Source organism: Sander vitreus, chromosome 2 (assembly GCF_031162955.1).
Source record: "Sander vitreus isolate 19-12246 chromosome 2, sanVit1, whole genome shotgun sequence".
In the NCBI taxonomy this organism is placed as follows: domain Eukaryota; kingdom Metazoa; phylum Chordata; class Actinopteri; order Perciformes; family Percidae; genus Sander; species Sander vitreus.
In genome coordinates this window covers 10,492,800-10,514,432 of record NC_135856.1, presented here as the reverse complement: position 1 = coordinate 10,514,432, position 21,633 = coordinate 10,492,800, and the positions used below count along the sequence as shown (strand labels likewise).

The window sequence follows — 21,633 nt, the reverse complement described above, 5'->3', positions numbered from 1 at the left end:
ATAAACAAAATGTTTTGGCAAACACAAATGTACATAATAGGATTGCCAGTGTGTACAAGTAAAGGTAAACAAGTAAACTGTCCCAATTCTAACCCTTTAATGGGCAAAAGAGGACATCTATCCATACGTCATTCAGTTATATTAAACATAATTTGTGCAAAAAGACAAACAGAATGGAAAGATAACACTGTTAATCTCTTAACTATCACTCAGGCATATTAATATGCACTAATGTTACTATAGTAAAGCTGTGGAAAGAAAATCAGAACCAAACATCTTTTTATTTACACCTTTTAAGATAACTGTATACTTAGTCAGTGGAATAAAACGCAAACATATTCAATTTGTGACTTAAATTGTGTGCTTCGGTTGATGTGATGAGAAGTGAACTTGCAGCTAGCTGCAATATTTGAACGTGACAATATTCAATGATGTGACAGCTGCTTTCATGCAATTGTGAGTGGCTTGTCCTTCTCATCTATCCCAGCTGCACGTTCTGCATTTGGACTCTGCTCATTCTCCATGTTGAGCAGTGTTTGGGGTGTCTTAGGAGGAGTGGACTCCTGGCTCTCAATTGGACAGTTTTGCACCAGAGATGGATTCAGACAGAGGAAGGTCTGGTTGGTGTCAAGGGCATCCAGACTGGTCGCAGTCGTGACCACAGAATCACTGAAGATCGTGTTGGAGAAGACAGAGTTGAAAGTGAACGAGGAGCCAAAAAGTGACTCCTGCACGGGGGATTTGGGGCCGTCTGTGGGATCAAAAACTGCTGAGTCTCTGGGAGGTTTGACTGGAGGAATGGGCTCAGGCTCACTGTTATTGGTCTCTGGTTCAGGTTGACTCACTGTTTCCTCCTGACCACCGCTCCCTTCTGAAACCTTGGCGGAAAGCGGGTCAGTCTTTACAGTTGCCCTGCAGTCACTGTTTACACTGCAGCGCCGGGATGATCCCTCTGCGGTGGAAATGACACTGCTGGCTCGGGGGAGACTTTTGGGCGACCTGGGCCCTTTAAGTCGCCCCTCTTTGCCCAGAGGGGTTGAGAAGCAGTTGAGGCAACCAGACATTGAGGATGACTTGCCCTGAACATACAGCACTGCGATAGGTGAACAAGCTATAGTTTGGGTAGTTTCAGCTTTGCTAGAGCTTGATTTTGAATTCATCCCATTCGGCCCTGGGTTCATTTTAACTGTGCCCGTTGAATCTGAAGAGCGACGCGTCACTTTCCCTCTTGGCCCCCTCCGGATGCTCTTTGTACCCCTCGTGAGCCAGAAGTCCTGAGAGAGCCCATGCTTTTTCTGTTGTGGTGTAGACTGGATATCTGAATTCTGGCTGTTGGTGATGGGCATGGTAGAGGCTTTCTCCTTGTGCCGCTGCTGCTGCTTCTGTGTGTGTTGAGGGGTGGAGGTATCACTGGGGGGCTGGAAGGAGGAGAAGGAGTGGCGTGATGGAGGCTGCTTGACAGGGCTGCTGCCATTTGACCATGGCTCATTTTCCAGACTCAGGCTGAACTCACCGCTGCTCTCACTTTGGGCACGACTCTGGGCGCCATTCAGCCCTGGAAAGAGATTATTATGTTTTTCAAAGAGCTACAATACAATATATACACACATTTTCAATTCTATCATGAAAACACAATTTTCAACATATTCTTAATGACCAACAGGGGTCAGCAAAGCCAATTCTTTCTAAAACAGTTGTTGGCCTCTGTAGTCAGCAGAGAGATTAATATGAAACAAGGTCATGATTGCAATTTGATGGATTTGCTCTAATTCCCGAGTTGGTAATACATCTGTATGCTTGCTGAACCCTCTAAACCAGATATACACAGGGTTTTACCGTGATTTTGCAGCTCGTCGTCCTCAAATCCAGATGGCACAGCGCTATCATTTGAATCCTTGTCTGTGGGGCATAAAATGAGAAATCAATGAATGGTTATACTTGATAGACACTTTTTAACACTTCCAGCTTCAACACTTAGAATAGAAAGGCGCCTTCACTCTACTCTCTCCTCTACACACTATTCTAGCATCTAACTAATGAAGATGACATCAATCAAAACAGTGGCTCATGAATGCTTCTACCTGTCACCCAGAGCTCAGAAACATCTGGAACAGTGTCGGTGGTGGTGTCAGTGGTTGTGATGGTGACGTGGCCAGATGGTAGAGTGGTGGGAAGATTAAGGTGGAGGATGGACAAGATGGATGTGGTATGGGATGAGGACAATGCGTTCTTCCTGTCCTCCACATAGGATCCTCCTCCTGCCTCTGACCCTTCGAGCCGCTCTGAGCTGTCTGCCCACCGATCCTCCTCGAACGGGGCCGAGGGGTACACCAAGCTGCTCAGGGCTGCATTGTTGGACCAAGGAGTGGAAGAAGTGGGAAGTGGATGATGGAGGGGGATAGAAAGGTGAACTGGTCATGGAGATTAGGAGGTATTTTTTATTCTATGGCGTGGAAAACACAGAGACAGGGATGGCTTGCTTTCTCCACAGATCACACAATCGTCTAGAATTGTGCTGTTATACTTTTGATCCTTACAGAACAGCTGGCTCGTGGTAGGACAGAGCTCATGCAGCACCAGTGTCCCTTCTGCAATGCAGCATTTCTTTGACCTCTGATAAAATACCCCAGATTTTCTTCAAACATAGCTAGCACTCTGCTAGAAAATCACTGCTGCAGATGCTCAAAAAATGTAATACCATATCTAATTTAGTTAAGGTAGTGGTGGAATGAGGTTGGCATGGATGGACACATTACTAACATATGACTGATGATTTACATCTGCTGGGAAGCATCCACACTTTACTCAACTAAGGTTACTTTGGTGTTATGGCATGTAGAAGATAAACAATAAAGCATAGTTTTACACTTAGTATAATCAAGTTAGCAGTGAAATAAAAGGCTACAGTCAAGAGGAGGGTAGACACCGGACCACAGTCTTTCTTACACATGGAACGACGGAAGAGGGACTTGACTTTGTCTCTGTCCTTCAGCCTGTTCCTCATACGGGGAAACATTTTGGTCGCTGTTTAAAAACAAAGTGCAGCCACGTCGGAGGTAGACAAAGGAATGGATGCAAGCAGAGAGAGAGGGATGTAAGAGAGGAGACAGGTAGGTAGGGAAGGAAATGAAAAGACAAAGGGAAAGAAGGTAGGCAGGGGTGAAGAAATACATTAAGAAACAAGAAAGACATGGGGAAGACATTGAGGACTGTTGAGGAAAGTTTACACACGTCATGCATCATCACAAATGACCCTTTAGACATGACACACACACACACACACACACACACACACACACACACACACACACACACACACACACACACACACACACACATATTTTTAAACACATTGCAACACCTGCATTATTTATGTATTTATCACACAGTTTTACTTTAAAATCCATTTATTTGAGTTTTTGCGTTTCCTTGGAAAATTCTGAGGTGGAGGGGGAAGTTTTAATGCCTGTTCTACAATTGGAGCTTCATGTGTAGATGAAACGGCTGTGGCTTTCGGTTCACCCGTGTCTCTCTGTCCTCTGGCTGTAGGCTGGTCTTTACATGAAAACACTCCTGAATTATCTTTGTGCCCTGCCTCTGATGATGATCTTACTTCCTGGTCTATGGCTGAAGCAGTGAAAGGGGGACTTTGGTACTTTGATGAGACCGGTTCCGCCAAGTCAATGGGGGAAGATCTGGTGAATTCAAGAAGGTCATACTCACTGTTGTTACGCTGGGGTGAGATGGCATCACCTGCTAAGGCTGAGCCTCCAGAGCCATCTGAGCTGACGAAGGAGCTGTTGTCCTGACAGGTGAGGTGTGGCTCAGTAAAGCCTGAGCTTGTGGGTGTGGGTGGGCAGTCGGGACCATGCTCACGGCTGTTGGACTTAATCAACTTCTTCAGTTTCAGGGTGATCCAGTTTCCACGTCTGTGAAAGGGCAGACATACAAGAGGAAAGAGAAACCTTAACAGAATGAGACAAAAATAACCCGTACAGGGAGGCCAGGCTGGTCGGCAGACCAAAGTATTGGGCAGTCAATCACCAATCATGCAGAAGTGAGCTAGACCATCAATGAATGTTAATGTTTGTTGGATATTCAGCATAAACAATGGACACTTAAAGCTGCAGGTTATCAATATTATTTTACTAAAGAAGCCCTACTATGCTTTTCTGTATTTTCTGTCATATCTTTAATGTTACAATGTCAGATGTTCATATTAAACGTGGCCAAAGCTTCAAATAATAAAGTAAATACATTTAAAAGTAATCCCTGTGAGCCAAAACCTCAGATTTCACTGTTCGGAACGCTCTGGTTCAACTGTTTTTTTCTACTCTCGGCCCGGAGTGGGGCCAGTTTTCTATATCTGCTCCAGGCAGCTACTGCAGTGTTTACATTACATACAGTATACTGCTACATGTAGCTACATGCTAACATCAGGGAAACCTGTAATCTTGGTTGCAGATGTTGGTGATTTCGCTCTAATTTTGGATCACATTCCTTCTGGAACACGTCTGGTTGTGTAGTTTTTGGCTTAGAAGCCTTTAACGGTGATTTTTCACGGGATACAGTTACGCTATATATACTGTTGCAGTCAGTGTCCGGCTGCAACTGCAGTAGTACAGACACAGCCAGAGCAGAGCAAATGGTGGAGGACAGATGTGGAGACACGGAAGCGCTGACCAATCAGAGCAGACTGGGCTTTTTTTTTCAGGAGGGGGGGCTTAAACAGACAGGCACTACCTGTTGTAGTGCCTGCCTGTGCCTCAGGCGGAGAGTGAATACAGGTGCTGCAGACATGGGCAGTATGATAAAAATAAGTTTTTTTTTTAACATTACAGCATGTAAACATGTTCTAATAGAAACACAAAATACAAGTATGAACCTGAAACAGTATATAACAGGTCTCCTTTAACAACTCTACAATTCCTCTCAGCTTTACAGAGCATCTTGGTTTTATGGCCCACAACTTTACTGTTTTGGTTCACTCTCACTGCTCTAATGGCTGCATTTTGGGCTGCAGCTATTTTCAGTGAAAAGGCTCTGATAAACCAAAAGTATTCTACTTGCAGCACCAAACAACAGACAGACAACGTCAGCAACTAGCTGGTAAAAATAGTGGAGCATTTAGCAAGATTTATTTCCTCCAGGAAGTTGGTGGAGACCAAAAACAGAGCTCTCAACAGCGCTTTAAAAAGAAAATTAGCACATGGACAAACATGTCCTGCTATACAAAGATACAGAGAACCATGGAGCTCACTGTATTACTGACTACACTATGAATATTTCTCGAATGATTAAATAACTGTGTATATGAACTGTGATGTATAGTATGTGAGCTATGAAATGACATAACTTGATACTCCTGTTAATTAGCCAAGTACTACAGAGTGCTGGATGTGAAAACAGAAATTTAACACATCACAATTTCACCATAGTAGGGGTAAACAAATAATCATAGTTATCACTATTACAGGCAACTTACCTGCGAGGAGGGGATGGTTCATAAAATTTGTACTGGTCCATTATCTTTTCCTCCAGCTTCTCCTTCTGCCTCCTCAAATCATTAAGTTTGTCACTGAACAGAGACAGGTAGAGAGAGAAAACAGATACAGTACATCGTCAGTTGTGGGCCTGCTGTTGATTGTATTCTGGTGTCCTAAAATAGGGTGCATTTTGTACTGTTTGCAGGTATCAATTGCTTAGCCTTAATGCCATTAACAAACTACTGTAACATGCTGAAAATCAACACATTTGACCCTATTTATTGCTACATTATCTTGTCATGGTGTTGGCCCTATTTGCTTACATATACTGTCTCTCTTCAACGTGAAACAGATCCTTGCTCTCCATAGTCTGCTCCAACAGGGTTCGGTTCTGTAGCATCAGGGTCTCGATCTGGCTGAGCAGGTGGCGATTCTCTTCCTCCAGGTTTCCCTTCAACTGGCCCAGTAGCTAAACATCACAAAGACAAGCAGCCTCTTCCTTTTATATTGCACATTTCATTTATCTTTATTTTTCTATACTGTTTGGTTTTGCCTTACATTTGCACTATTTAGAATGTATTGCTGTATTGTACACATTACTTATCTTTCTTTATCTTATTTGTATATATTTCTTATCTTTTGTATTAAACTTGTTGTACGTGTCCTTATTGCACTGTGGGTGCAATAAGGTCACCCTAACCCTAACCCTATGTAGGCCTGACTCTAAAGAGTGTTTGTCCAGAGTGTGCTGAGGTTAAGAGGCAACTACAAGGTCAAGTTATATTATTCAATAGGCAATACCACACCAACTCAACCTGCTGCATGTCAATACCTCACACTGGTTGGTGAGCTTTGTGGAGGTAATGTCCAGCTGCTGAAACTCCTTCTTGAGCTTGGAGAAGTCGGCCTCCAGCCAGGTGTGCTCCAGCTTGGCCTCATTCAGCTGGCTCTTGAGCTGCTTGTGATCCGCCGTTAGCAACTCGTTGTCATTAAGAAGCTGACGGTATGTCTGGTTCAGCCTGAAAAAAAAAAAAAAAAGGTTGTACGGTAATGTTTAAGGTCAAATCCATGCATTAGTGTGTATTGTGTATGCCTGTGCCTCCTCACCAGTCCTTCTCGTCACTGAGCCTGCGACATTCAGCAGCAGTGGTCCTGTGCTGTTCTTTCTCCAGAGCCATCCTCAGCTGCTCCTCTTTCAGGGCTTTCTCCAGGTCTTCTAGCTTGGTACGCTGCTGCAACAGGCTATTGTACCTAAAGATCCAAACAATACACACACATCAACATGCATGAAAACACACACAGGAATAGGGCTGGGTATCATCCATTCACAAGGTCCCGAATTGAAATTAGTCCCGATTCGATTTTATTTTCGATGTGATATCATTTAGGTTAGGAACATTTCAGTTACAACACCAATTTAGCTTGGATATGAAAGAGATTCTACAATTACAAGTACAAGGTTCCCTCTAACCTGCTGCATACTTAAATGTATCAATGTTTACATTCAGAATTGACCCCAAAGCAATTACATTAATGTACTTTTTATTTAACATAAACACACAATAAAGTGCAGCTCTACAGACTCTACAGTCAGTGAGTATTGAGAGACATTTCATTCAGATATCTTGAGTAACCCCTGTGCCAATTTTTCCCTAACCAAAATGTAGCCTAACTTTGGCGGGTTATTTAACCCCCTTCCTGACAAGCTAGCATTACATAGTACCATGCGTACCAATGGATTCCTAAGGGCTTCTAGTTTCATATGATACAGACAACGATTGATTCTTGGATTTTATGAATCGATTTTGGATAGGGCTGTCAGCACTAGGGCTGAGCATAACGCGTTAATTTTTTTTAATCGCATGCCGCCATTTATTAATTTATTTTACACTTCACTCAGCTTTGCGTCGTGCCTAAAAGGCTACTATTTTGACCCTTTGCCGCACTTTGCCATACTTCCTCGTAACAACACATCCTGCTGCTGCAGGCTGCAGGCATGATGGAGAAAGACAGCAGCAACAAAATTCTGAATGGCGCTTTTTATTTTCCAAAACTCCCGAACGGGTCGAAAGCCATATGCACATTGTGTAAAGCTGAATTAAAAAATCACCGAAGCACGTCAAGCTTGAGCTACCACCTACGAGCTAAGCATAGTAGTACAGTTAACGTGCTAGCGGGCTCAGGCAAAGCACTATTTTGGAGAGTGCTACTTGCCGACCTGTGGATGAAACCAAATCCCAAAAAATGACTACCGCTCTTGCGAAATGGGTGGCAACTAACTGCAGACCTGTCAGCATCGTAGAAGACTCTGGTCTTAAAGACTACGGTTGGCATGTTCTGACCCGTCTTACACATTGCCGTCGAGGGGGACAGTAGTTTCACGCATACACAGCCTGTGGAGAAAGCAGCCCAACTGGAACTGCTGCAGAGTGATGCAAGGTGATCACTGGACGTCAGTGAGTTATCAAAATTATTTAGGAGTTACTGCACACTATATTGACTCTAGATTAAAATGTGTGACTAGATTCACACATTTTTCTTTGTTTACAGTAAATAAATAAATAATAAACAAATACAAATTTTAAAATCAAATTTCTTTGCATTCATTTGATTCCCAATCAAGATACACTGGTAAGAATTGCTTTCCATTGTTAATATGTACTTAAAAACTGTTCTGAAATGCAAAATAATAGAATTTTTTTTTTTTAATCGTGATAAAAATGAATCGTTTGACAGCCCTAATTTTGGATCATTCAAATGAAAATCGATTCAAATTGGAAAACATGTCGGGATCTTGTACAACATGGCCTGACAATAGTGCACCTGTCCTGCAGTGTGCGATGCTCCAGCTCCAGAGTGCGATGGGCGTTTTTCACACAACCATGCTTGCCCATCAGGGCCTCGTACTCCATAGCTTGCCGCTCATGCAGAGCTGCCAGCCGCTCGTGATCTCGTAACAGCTGCTCATGAACAACGCGCAGGTCTTCGCGTTCCCGCATGGCGCCGTCACGCTCACTTTCTGTCCCCGACTGCTGCTGCTGCAGCTGAGCATTCTGGGCCATGAGGGAAGCACTCTGTGAGTTCAGAGTGGATTTTTCCACCTGGGAAAGAAAGGGACCCAGTTGATGTAGCATTTTAGTGTGTACTGTCTGCATGCATACTGATGCAGAGGCTTGAATATATGTATGTGTGTACGTTAAATGTATCAAAAAGAATAATGTGTGTTGTAGTGGCACCTGCAGGTTAGCGTTGTGTGTTTGCAGGGCTGTGTTGTTCTCCTGCAGTGAGGCAGCCTGCCTCTGCAGGGCGAGGACCTGAGCCTGCTGGCTGTCAGACTGACTCTCCAGCTGCCTCAGCTGGGTCTGCATAGCCTGGCGCTCTGCCTCCAATGTTGCATTCTGGAGTGGAGAAGAGAACATTATTGTAAAATGTGACATGAAAACAAGGAGGTAGTGTTCACTCCATGTCCTCGGCACATTGTTTGGTCTATTAGTAACATAAATCAACATCAAAAGCAAGTGCTTTAAAAAAGGTCAACCACTCACATTCCTCTCCACTTCAATGAGACGGTCTTTGAGCTTCAGCAGTTCCTTTGTGGCCTCCTGGCTTTCACGCAGCCATTCGCTCATTACCTTGCCAGTCTCTCTGGGAGGGGTGGAACTTGATGCTGTCCACTCTTCTTCATGCCTCTGTTGCAAGGCCTCATAGCTCAGCTTCACCTGTAGTGTCAAAGGTTAAACACTTGGATCTGTAGCAAAGTACAATGTATTTTGTAAAGTGATTTTTTTTTCTTCAAATGTGACACTAACTGGCCTCCAAAGTTGAACTTTATGACTTACAGTCTTGAGCTCCTGGCGCAGCTGCTGGTTCAGGGTGGAGGATTCCTGCAGACGAGCCTCCAAAGCTGCCATCTTGTCCTCTTTAATCCGAAGAGATTTTTTCAGAGACGACTCCAATTCTGACTCCAGCATCTTAAACCTACTGCATAGAGGAGAGAAGGACTGTGCAACTGTGGCATTATAAAGCGTGATTTATTCTTCTGCGTTAAATCTACGCCGTGGCTACGTACGTAGGTACGTGGAGACACGGACCCTACGCCGGACCCTACGCCGGACCCTACGCCGGACCCTACGCCAGACCCTACACCGTGGCCTGACGTGCACCTCTCGAAAAATGTAACTACACATCACGGTGACGCACGTCGCTCTGTTTTGGCTTGGTAGCGTTGTATTTCCCCCTACTCGTTTCCTGGTTCTCCTTCTCCATAAACAACAAGGAGAGGGTTAACTTTTCCTGGTATAGATTTCCCACCCTGGTCAGAAAGTACAGGTGAGACACTCTAGAGTCGGTACTCGCTCTGAAGCTAATCCCTTCGTCGCTCTCTCACTCGCTCTACCACACACTCCCCAGGCACACACACATGCCGGCCTTGCTATTCTCCTAAAGAGATTGACGCACACACCAGCGCACAAGTATAAACTTCAGGCCACTTACGCTAGGCTACGGCGAAAGCTCTGTGTGGAGCCTGCGCAGGACCATAAATCACGCTTAACCCTCCTCATTTCTTATCATTTTCACTTCAAAGGTTACAGGATGGGAACTCCAAGCAGTATGTAAGCACCTGGTGTCTGGAGCCTCTTGTTCAGCCTGCTCTGCACTCTCCTGGCTCAGGGCCTTCATTTCCAAATCATGGGCAAGCCTCTCCAGTTCATTGTTTCTCTGCTGGGTCTTTAGCTTCTCGCTCACCAGCTCCTAAAGATGGACAGTATATGTGGATTACACATTTTATTTTAATTATAAAAATTAAGAGATTTTTATTGACATTTAACATCATTTTTGGAACTTAAAAACGTAATTATATTTTATCTATGGTTTTAACCAACATGATCAGGAGATAATGACAAAAAAATGTCATTTGTGCTAAAACTGTGACTTCAAAGTTAGGACATAATTCCAAATCCACAGAACCAAATGTTAAAAAAACAATTCCCAGCTTTATGTTAATCTGCAGGCCTGGTTTAAAAAAAAAAATTGTCATAGAAACAACAGACCATTGCACGTGTCAGAGCCTTCATGTTAGGACATAAAATGGAAAATACTTGCAGAAAACACTTGGTTATGCATCCTAGTACACTTGCGTGCAGATAATATCTAGCCAAAACCCGTGTGAAACACAAAAAACAGTGCATCATCAGTGAAACGTCAGGGCAGATTATTTATTCAGTCAGCGTAAACTAGACAGCACAGACTTCCTCTCACCTCTCTGAGGGTGGTCAGGGTCCTCTGGTCGATAGCAGCTTGCTTGCTCAGTTCTCTGTTGTCTCTCTCCAGGCCTTTCACCCTCTCAGCAGTCTCCCTTAACCCCTCCACCTCCTTTACAAGAAAACGCATCTCCCTTTCCAGGCTGGCAATACAGACATTGCTGCTGTCTAAGTTGGCTTCCTGGATTTCAGCCTGAGAAAGAGGAAAATAGAACATTAGCCATTTAATTCAAGAGCAATGTAAGTCTTCCAATCATTACCCTACCTTAGGTTAGCATCTAACACCTTATCTTTAGAAAACAAGCCTATTTACTTGCTGGCGGAGTCGTCGATTCTCTTTCTCTAGCTGCCTCTTTTCCCTCTCCAGGACTGTGGTTTCTTGCTCCAGGCTTTGCTTCTCTGTTTCCAGTTGCTCCAGGCGCCGTGCAGAGATCCGAAATTCTTCTAAAGTGGCCTGCAGACTCTGGTTCTCTGCCTCCAGCTCCTGAACCTCTGCCTCCAGGCGCTGAACTTTCCGGTCTAAAGAGATGGAGGGTGGGTAGAAGAAACCTTAGTAATTTTATGCTTGCGTCACCGATTCTTAAATGTTGGTTTAATCTACAGAACCTACCAGTGTTATCGAGGGAAGTCTGCAGATGCTGGTTAACTGTGTCCAGGGCTCTGCACTTGGCCTCCAGCCGCTGTGTGTGCTTGCTGGCATAGGAGGAACGTGTTGGCAGACCTGTGAAGATGCTGTCATGGCAGGGACTGCTGCTCTTCGAGCCAGGGGAGCTATCCCGTGATCCAACAAAACAATGGAGCCTATTGTGATTGTTTTCTAAGACGTCCAGATCAGACATCACTTCTTTGAAATGATCGCCGTCCTCTAGCTGTCCTTTCTCCTTCATATGAAGGTCTGGATTCTCGGTGAGAAGGATCTCACTCTGGACTCCCTCCAGCTCATGCTCTGCATGGAGTGGCTGATGGCAGTGTGAACCTCCATTCAGCATCTGCTGTGTTACTGTGCTGAGCGGGAATACGTTAGTGCGGTTTTCTATATGTGAGCAAGTGGTTTGCAACCTCGTGGGTTCATCTGTTGACAAGGTACAGTTGTCGGTGCTACAGACCACCTGGCAGACATGTTCACACTGGAGGTGGTGGCCATGTTTGGGCTGCGCGCTGTTGTTAATAGAGGCAGCTCTGAGTTCCTCTATGCTCCTTAAGAGACTTTGGTTCTCCTTCTCCAGCTTCAGCATCCGACTGCGGGTCCTCTCACTCACCTCCTCGCTCAGAGTCTGCTGGCCTGTACACAAACACATGCCGGCAATTAACTGAAGGACACCAGAACTTGAGACGGACAGAATGAAAGACTAGTTGCAAACATTTAAAGGCTTTTTCGTACGCAGAGACACACTTTATAACGTGGATACCTTTATTATATCTGTGCACAGTTTGAATGTTTCTTGAGCCCAGTTCAGTTAGCCTATTAAATAAGATAATTATAAATCTGTAAACCACAATTTACAGTGTTTGGCGAAACATCCACTGATCTGTGGACATCTAGTAAATGAGCTTAAACTCTAGGTCATGTTTCAGCATACATTCAAACTGTATGCAGAGACATACAGAAACAGATATGAGAAGTATATAAAAGTGCTAATAGATTAAAGCACTCATGCATGCATCTGTCCATGCATGAACGCACTGACATCATTTACATATCAATTTCCTTATTTTCCCTACCATTCTAACCAATCCAATCCATTAATTGTTCCATTACTTCATCTTACTGTATCACCAGCTCTCCCGTTTAGACCAAAAAAAGCAATCCGCGGTGTGGGAGTGTCACTGAAATGGCCCATTTGTGTGACGTCCTGTTGTGTTCTTTAACCCCCCAATTTAGCAGAAGTAGACTTTCACAGTTACTGTTTTCTGTCAGATCCTTTATAGATCTCAACGTTTTCCGACCACACTTGAAGGCAGCCGAGACCGATCAGCGAGACCGATCGACTGTGCTTTGTTGTTTGTCAAACATTCAGCTGTTACACAAATTCCCGGGCAGTTCAGTGCTTGTGTTTCGTGTGTTTTTACACTTTCTTGTGGCAGCGATAGAGACAGTGATGTTTCCTGTTTCCTGTTTCCTATAAGGGATTCTCACACCGCCTCAAAACCGACTGACAAGTCTGATCGCTGGTGACATGATTGGCCACCGGAGCGTGACGTGGGGTTGCGTTTCTTCAAAAGTTGAGTCGGTCTTAACTTTTTGCCACAGGCCGCTGCGTTTTGTTCCATCTCCCCCCCTGCGGCAACCCCCGCCGCAGCCTAAACGCACTACCCCCATTCAAAATGAATGGAAAGACTGCCGTTATTGCCACACCATCTAACGGCCAACACAGGCTGTCTGAATGCAGACTTACCCTGGGAGTTCTCAGTGGTCTTGGAGAGCTGTTCTAACTCCCAGCCCAGGTGCTGGGACTCTTCCATGCTCCTCCTTTGAGCCAAACAGAGAGCCAGGTTTTCCTCCTGCAGCTCGTCAATGCGCCTCCGATCTGCATTCCTCTCCTGAAGGTGAGGCACAAAATATCAGCAGCAGAGGTATGAGTACAGATTCTGTCCAGCCGCTCGAAAGCAGTGGAAGAGGCTTAATGCAACGCAACACAACGGTAAGAAAGAAGACACCTCCTTGTGTGCAGATGTCTGACCTGTTCCATGTCGTGGACCCGGGCCTTCAGCAGCAGACTGTGCTTCTCAAGCTGGTGGATTTTATCGGAACGTGCCCTCCAGCCCGCCAACTGATCCTCCAACACTTCTTTGGTCTCCTGTAGCACCCTGTTATCCTCCTTTAGCTCCTGAAACACACACGCAAAAACCATCAATATGTGATTGTTGCAGCAGAGTATTCAGTGATTCAATTCCAAGAGAATTTATTAGAATATTGATCTTTTTTTTTAAATATATTTTGTATATATATATATATATATATATCACACACATGCACAAACAAGACCTATACATGCACTAATGGAGAGATGTCAGAGCGTGGGGGCTGCCCCCCAAGGCCCCCCGAGCAGTTAGGTGCCTTGCTCAAGGACACCTCAGCAGTGCCCAGGAGGTGAACTGGCACCAGTCCGTACAGGGACTTGAACCGGCGACCTTCCGGGTCCCAAGCCAAGTGCCTACGAACTGAGCTACCGCTGCAACAAAGCATACATAGAATTATAATATCATGTCTAAAATCTCTAGTAAAGCATTTGTAAGACTGCATCAACCTCCACTTTGGCCTTGTAGAACTCCATCTTGTGCAGTTGCTCCCTGTAGCGTCCCACTTCACTCTCCAGCTTGTCCGCCTTTATGGCTCTCTCTCTCAGGGCGTCCAGCTCGTCGCGGTAGGTGCGGGATGCGCGAGCGTCTACAAGCAGCTGGAAGTTCTGGTGAAGATAGAGGCATGGTTTATAGAAAATGGAAGTCTTCAAGTGTGTCTCAGCATAATATCAGTGTCAGTTTGTTACATTATTTGCATTGATCAATGTTTTATAATAACAATAAATCAAATGAGTACTTGTATTGTGAAAGGGTAGTGAAGAACCCACAGAGAATTATCACCCAACTTTGCAGTTCCCCTTTAGCTTTCCCTTTTTTTAGCAGACAAAGTTAGCAACTAGCTTGTGGAACATTTAGCAGCTAAAAAGCCAAATATGTCCCTCAATTAATGCTGCTTCATTTTGCCACAAATGTTTGGTTGTTGGAAACATGTGACCCATGCTAACATGTGTAGCCATAAGGCTTAAACAGAGAATACAAATTGAGACCTCCTTTTCAGACAAAGCCCTACAAGCTTTTGTTGTATCTGAGTCAAGGTTTAAATTTGCTGTCATTAATCACTGCTCTGCAGCAAAGTGTGGCGTGCAATAATCTGTATAATCTGCAGAGCAGACAGGAGGTTACTTTGTGTCACCATCAGAAGGCGCTGCAATATATTCTTTGTCTTTTCAAACCTCCTGCTGGATCCTCTTCAGCTCTGCCTCCATGTTCTCCAGCTCATGTCTGCAGTCCAGCATCTGCTCACTCTTCTCTTCTCTGGTGGGATCAGATGTGCCGCGCAAAAAAGACAAGCAGGCGGGCCGGTCAGTGTGCATTAGTTACTACTTTTCTGCAATACTTTTACATATATTTAAATACTGCAAATGACCAAACACAAATGCCCCTTTGAAATGTTGTTTTATATGCTAAGTAGGCTATCATTAATAATGTTGTTAGAAACTTGCATTGCACTAACCTACATATACTTGATTGTCGAGAAACAGATGCATGTAAAAAGGGCTATTGCAGATTCAGATGTATTTATGCACATGGAAGAAGAGTCTTAGGCCAGGGCCATACATGATGCTTTACGTGATATTGTGTTTGCTCAGAGGCAGCAGTATGTGAATCTGAGCAGCCCAACAAGCGAGGACAATACAGCTGAGAAGATGGGATGGAGAGCAATGATGGAACTGAGATTTTGATCGGATCAGGGTTAGTGTGTGTGTGTGTGTGTGTGTGTGTGCGTGCAGTAGCCACTGAAATGCAGAGCTAATGTGGGTCAGTGGTGGTGCACAGCCATGGAACCAGTAATGTGGGCCAAACTCCCAGGGGCAACTCTTATCCTGTAGTATCTCTCTCTCTCTCTCTCTCTCTCTCTCTCTCTCTCTCTCTCTCTCTCTCTCTCTCTACAATCATTGTGGGAAAGGACAACTAACTTCTATCAGTGTGTATTTTTTATTTCATGCCATTTGCGTTGTATTTAGATCTCAGATCAACACTTTTCCTATGCATTGGCATGTTTGCTGTAAGATGCTTTTATGACTAGCCGTGTTCCCATTCAATTGTCAAAGGAACATGCCAGATTCATTTTTTTACTCACAAAATACAACAATTAAAATATGATGCATTATTATTCATTAAACTATCCACTATACTTTAAATAGTGTTTCTTTTCCTCATGTTTTCTTGTTTAATTGCATTGCATATTTTTGTAAATAAAATAAAGTATTAGGTACTCACAGTTCTTGTCTAAATCGTCTAATCTTGGCCTTAGAATCAGCCAGCTCCACAGCCAGGTGTTGCTGCGTCCCCGTCTGCTGCTGCATGCTGGGAGAGTAGCTGCCAGACTGTGGGCTGGAGGGGGTATTGAGCAAGCTAACAACACCTTCCTTTTCCTGCATTAGCTCTGCTATAGTCTGCAAAAAAAAAGACAGGTGAAGATTAGCTTTAGCATATGACTCAATACCAATTGAAACTCTGTGCACTCAGAGTAGAACTGTAAAAACGTGTTGATTGAAATGGTTTTATCTATAGAGAATTTTCTTAACAAGCACACTTTGTAGCTACTTTATACCCAAAATACAACTTCATGTAAAATATATGTTTGGATTCAAACAGGTTTAGATAAAACATGCAGTTAATATGCATCTCTTAAACAATCAGACTAAATTATGATAGAATGTCATATATACCTCTAGATGGGTGTCCCTCTGGTCCAGCAGTTGTCGGAGGTGCGTGGCCATATTCCTCGCTACGGCCTCCAGCTCATCTGGGTGCACCTCGCTGGACTCCAACCACTGCAGATCCAGCACGTTCTCCTGACTGTGAGTCAACTGGTTAACATGGGAAGGGACATTCAGGGTAGCAGAAAAAAACACAATATAATGTGAAAGAATATAAAGTGGCACACATATCCTCAGGATGCAGCTACAAAATGACATACACAGTAACTTTTTTCAATCCTTAGAAACTTTCATACAAACTGTATTTCTAATAATATATTTCGCTAACACGAACTGTATTCTTTATTTTTCCCAGGTACGAGCACGACTACACACAAACTGATATCCTGCACAACGAATGTGGCATTTCAAAGCTCACGTCATATAAAGTCAAATACCTCCTGAATATGTGCAGCTATAGCAGCTTTTGTGTCAAAGTCAAGCATCCGGATCCTCTCGATGTACTCCTCTTTTTTCTCACACTGAAAGTGAAAATGTTAAAAGATTTAGATCTCCACAGCTCATGCAAAGTGACATCAAAGCGACTTTGAGTCCTCAAAGCGACTTTGAGTCCTTTAAAGCGACTTTGAGTCCTTGAAAAGCGCTATACAAATTAAATGTATTATTATTATTATTAAATTTATTATGCAGTCTGTTTCAGGTTTTCTGCACAGCCATAGTCAGATAGTCAGGTTTTTACCTGGACTGCACATCCCAACAGCAGCAGCAAAAGCTTCTTCATTTCCTCCAGATTTTGTTCTGAGGGCGAAAAAAGGTCATTATCTGAAATAGAACTTATCAGATTGAAGTACTGAGGGCTGCTGGCATGGATTTAAGTTGAATAGAGTGCTGGCTGGTGAATTTAGGTCACCACTTTCCAAAGCCTTACCATCACAAGGCTGTGTGGTTATCAGACTAATAGAGTGCAATTGAATTAAAACTGTATCAGAAACTGTATTAAAGACCTAACACAGTCTGTCTGTGAGGAAATACTGTAATTGTTTTCAGTGCTGGGAAGCCTTTTTTGGGGGGGAAACTGCTGCTTGATTTCCATTGTTGACTAATCAGAAACAAAAATTATCACGCATTTTGCATTGTTGCCATTTTCTATATGCAATTACCAATTACATTATTGCTAGTAGTTGACTTTAGTTTCATTAGCAAACAGTTTTAAAGTGGACATATACAGTATTCATTTTCAGGTTCATACTTAAAAAACACATACTTTTTCTCATACTGTTTGTCTGATAAAACCTGCATTTACCCTATGTCTTAAACACTCTGTAGTATAGTATAGTATAGTATAGTAGTGACATTACAACTGTATGGAAGTCCTAACGGCTCGTTTAAAGGAACAGTTTCTGATTACGGGCTGTGTGTATTTTTCTGTTGATTGAGCGGTTTTGATACTTTCATAGTATGTTATAGCACCTCGACCTGCTTTATAATAAAAAAACATGGAAAGCTCACTTTGTGATATTTAATAGTTTTAATATATAATATTTTTTTCTTCGATCTTTTAATTTGACCAGTTTAGCAATGACACTAAATCCATATTACACATGTCCTAATCCTAGCTAAATGAGTATCAGCAAACTAAAACAAAGACTAATCAAGCTTCCAACCATATACTGACTTTGCAGCTCCAATAGAGAGGAGAGATAAGTAATAAAAGAGCATACCACGGTATGGAGTCCTGCTTAGCAGCAACACGTTTGGCAAAGGAATCATGATTAATTGTCTCAGATTATCCTGCAAAAAAAGAAAAACAAAGAGGGACGAGGGAGATGGGTGGAGAGAAATAAAGGAGATAAGCACATTTTAGGCCAAAACTGAAACAAGGACAGAATACAACATTTCTTGTGGTCGAGCCAAAGTGCTTGAATGGACAGGGACGTATGTATGTACAGCACATAGCAGCTGCTTTAACACGTGTATAGAAACAGAGCCAACAAATGGAGGAGCGCTCTGAATGGGTAGATGACAGAGCCAGTTTCCCTGGTGCAGTGGGGAAATCCACCAAAAGTGTTTAGTACAGCCTTATATCAGGCTATGAGTGGCTTGCGTATGTGTACAGTATGTGTGCTGGTGTGGTGTATGTGTGTGCGCAGTGTAATAGTAATTGTTAATAGCTCCTAATGAGGAAAAGTAACCATGTAAAGTTCAGGAAACCATAACATATTCCCATATGCAAGGAAAGCTACAGTTGACAGGAATCATTTAGTCTTTGATGTAATACAGTCCACTATGCATAGTCACATTTTCCAGTGACTGCCACTGTGACCCTTTAATGAAAGTTGAACTGACTGGCCATGAATCTCCCATCATCCTCTACTTTCCTAGCTTGTGTGGCTCTTGTGTGATTATGGAGCGAGGAGCTGAGAGCAAGTCATCAACAACCCTAAACTAAGATGGTGAACATGGTAAACATTAAACCTGCTAAACATCTGCATGTTAGCATTGTCAATGTCAACATGTTAGCATGCTTACATTAGCATGTAGCTCAAAGTACCATTGTACCAAAGTACAGAGCAGCTAGCATGGCTGTAGAGACCAGTGGTGTAGTCTACGTGATACGCAGGTATACGCAGTATACCCACTAAGAAAGCTCCATAATTTCCATATACCCACTTAAAAATGCCCAATGACATGCAACAACATACTTTCCATTATATGTTTGATATATTTGGAATTGTCATCTGTGTTTTACTTTCTTCACATAGGCTAAATAAATGTATTTCCACTGTAAATTGGTGCATAAAATTGTATCCGAATACAGGAAATGAAGTCGTTGATGCTCAAAACTTCCCTGGGGGAGGACACCCAGACCCCCCACTATGATATGCCCCCCCTCAAGAATTAGATTGTCCCGACCTCAGTGAAATTGCTTTTCTTGTGCTCTTAACTGAAGAAAGCTCAGCTTAAAAGTTATTTAATTACTCTGACACAGACAGCAAATCCAAGATTCAACATCAGTAGTGTCTGCCCACGGATCTCGTGGCTAGAAATGGCGATAGGTGTAAACCAAGCTCTGGGTATCCTGCTCTGCCTTTGAGAAAATGAAAGCTCAGATGGGCCGATCTGGAATCTTGCTCCTTATGAGCTCATAAGGAGCAAGGTTACCTCCCCTTTCTCTGTTTTGCCCGCCCAGAGAATTTGGCCCACCCATGAGAAAGAGACATCATGGCTTTCAAACGAGCAAAGTGGCAGTTGGTCAAGGCCACATCCCCACCCTCCACCTTGCCCCCCCCTCCCCTCTCCTCCTCAATAGCTACAGACACAGAAATGGCACATACTAAGGAAAGCTCATTGTGGGACTGGCTCTAGTGGCTGTAATTCTGCACCAAGGCTAGATTTCGGGAAAGAGACTTCAGATACAGTATTGGGGGCCACTAAGGCCTATATAAAAGAGACTTCAGATACAGTATTAGGGGACCACTAAGGCCTATATAAAAGAAACTTCAGATACAGTATTAGGGGACCACTAAGGCCTATATAAAAGAGACTTCAGATACAGTATTAGGGGACCACTAAGGCCTATATAAAAGCATCCAAAGAGCACCATGTCATGGAGCAACTACTGTACAGACAGCACACAAGCCTACATATAGGCCTACACCCTAGTGAGTCTGTCTGTCTGTCTGTGAAACTGCAGCTTTACTGTATCTCTGTGCTGCGCTCTAACCTCACTCCTGTGCTGATTACACAGATGTGTCATGGCTGATATTTAGGGCACCAGCTTAACAAGAACTAGTTGATCTACCAACTATCTGGTTTGCGCATGTGTGAGCCAGTGTGTGCGTGATGGATGATGCGGAATTGCAAGAAATCCAAGTCCATGTTCAGATACCATAATCTGATGTAGAGAGATGGAAAGCTTAGCAGCCTGTATTTTTGATAACATATAATATGGCTGAGAAACAAGAAAAGAGAACATCCAAAACTCACCAGATAATAAGTCTTGATTTGCTGGACAAGGAAGTTCAGGTTCTGGATCCTCCGACTTGGATCCCTGCTCACTTTGTTTGCACCCTGAGGTGTAGCTGAGGGATTTCTGAAGATGGGATGCAACATAAAGGCATTTTACTTGACATTTCTGCTAATTACAAACAAATGGTTGTCAGTGGAATGGAGTAAGAGGAAGAAGAAAAGCTGGTAAAAGTCTTGGCTCAGGCATCGCCATGAAAACATGTATGAGGTCTCTATTCATTCCTAACTTTAGCCTGTGTGACATCATTCCTTTCAGCCAACAAACCGCACTGTTTTTGAGCCAAATGGGGTGGCATTAGACTTTGCAACCCAAAGGAAACCCTTTAGCTGGATTCTCAGGCTGTTGGCTCGGGCCTAATGTAGTCTGGGGCTGAACTGTCTTTATACATTATAGCTGAAATGCTATCATTCATGAAACTTTGTGCAGTTATACAGGTCAGACTTCACCTTTTTGCTCAGGAAAGATTGCTAGCAAAGCGATGGACTAACATGTATATCACATGTCAGTTATTTTATGACAGGGAAAAGACAGAAAGACATAATGGATGAAAGAGAGACGGCGATGCTGCCTAGCTGCCCAGTGCATCACATTTTTTTAGTTCTCCTGTCTCCTGTCCATCTCAGTGCTGTTTGTCCTGTTTATGTGTCTCTCCTGCATCCCTCCCATCTGTGTCCCAATGCCTCTAAACAGCAGCAACAAGGCCCTAATCCCAGAGGGTCTCCCAATCCAAGAGATTATCCCGCCTCTTCCCCTCCCCTCGGCGCAGCATTGTTTTGCATTTAGAGCTGGTTATTGTGACCCTTGGGGATAAGTGGGATGAATAGATACTGTAGAGTTGGGGTGGCTAGACAGCATTATCCACAAGTGCATTGGGTCATCAGTTTTTTCATCCTTTCTTTGCAACTCTTCAATTTCAGCTCTACCATCAATGTCTGAAGTGTCAACCCAACATAAAGACTAAAGCTAGGGTCTCGCCACCTGTAAGCTCACAGCAGTTTTTGTCACATTGTAAATTGCCTAAAGGCCATCAGTTAGTGTTTGTTAAGGGTGAGGGTAATTCCCTCAGAACATAAGGCACCCAAATCATAATCTCTTAAGTAGCGTCTTGACAGTATCTATGATGTCCCTTATGTCTTGACAGATTTGTAGTCTTTTTCTTCTGTCCCTCAGTGTCTGTAACTTTCATGCTAATTCTAACATTTTTTGAGAAACCCTAACCTGTAAGTAATGAGGAAGTTGCATTTAAAGACTGCTGCAGACTACAAAGATCCCCTTTTATTACTGCAGAGTGACAAAGCCAGTACTGTTTGTGCCTGGATAAGAATGTTAGCTTGATACTGTATCAGTAGCTGCTATAAATGGCATGAGGGGAGAAGATAACGTATAAAATG

The 21,633-nt window shown here is 43.4% G+C and overlaps 1 protein-coding gene across 1 annotated transcript in view; it reads right to left on the bottom strand.

The window, feature by feature from the left end:
- Nucleotides 1–262: 262 nt before the first annotated feature.
- The window catches only part of LOC144529364 (girdin-like), a 21,807-nt gene continuing 436 nt past the window's right edge, over nt 263–21,633 (bottom strand). The window contains exons 3-29 of the mRNA XM_078268418.1: nt 20,200–20,305; nt 17,934–18,003; nt 16,952–17,010; nt 16,650–16,733; nt 16,222–16,362; nt 15,770–15,945; nt 14,722–14,803; nt 13,996–14,154; nt 13,429–13,575; nt 13,144–13,288; nt 11,358–12,029; nt 11,061–11,266; nt 10,746–10,940; nt 10,108–10,238; nt 9,326–9,467; nt 9,032–9,205; nt 8,723–8,884; nt 8,310–8,587; nt 6,594–6,737; nt 6,319–6,505; nt 5,810–5,955; nt 5,486–5,578; nt 3,724–3,929; nt 2,947–3,024; nt 2,082–2,345; nt 1,837–1,899; nt 263–1,555 (exon numbers count right to left, since the gene is read on the bottom strand). Coding sequence (XP_078124544.1) covers nt 447–1,555; nt 1,837–1,899; nt 2,082–2,345; nt 2,947–3,024; nt 3,724–3,929; nt 5,486–5,578; nt 5,810–5,955; nt 6,319–6,505; nt 6,594–6,737; nt 8,310–8,587; nt 8,723–8,884; nt 9,032–9,205; nt 9,326–9,467; nt 10,108–10,238; nt 10,746–10,940; nt 11,061–11,266; nt 11,358–12,029; nt 13,144–13,288; nt 13,429–13,575; nt 13,996–14,154; nt 14,722–14,803; nt 15,770–15,945; nt 16,222–16,362; nt 16,650–16,733; nt 16,952–17,010; nt 17,934–18,003; nt 20,200–20,305 — 5,419 coding nt within the window. The 3' untranslated portion in view covers nt 263–446. The remainder of the gene's footprint in view (nt 1,556–1,836; nt 1,900–2,081; nt 2,346–2,946; nt 3,025–3,723; nt 3,930–5,485; nt 5,579–5,809; nt 5,956–6,318; nt 6,506–6,593; nt 6,738–8,309; nt 8,588–8,722; nt 8,885–9,031; nt 9,206–9,325; nt 9,468–10,107; nt 10,239–10,745; nt 10,941–11,060; nt 11,267–11,357; nt 12,030–13,143; nt 13,289–13,428; nt 13,576–13,995; nt 14,155–14,721; nt 14,804–15,769; nt 15,946–16,221; nt 16,363–16,649; nt 16,734–16,951; nt 17,011–17,933; nt 18,004–20,199; nt 20,306–21,633) is intronic.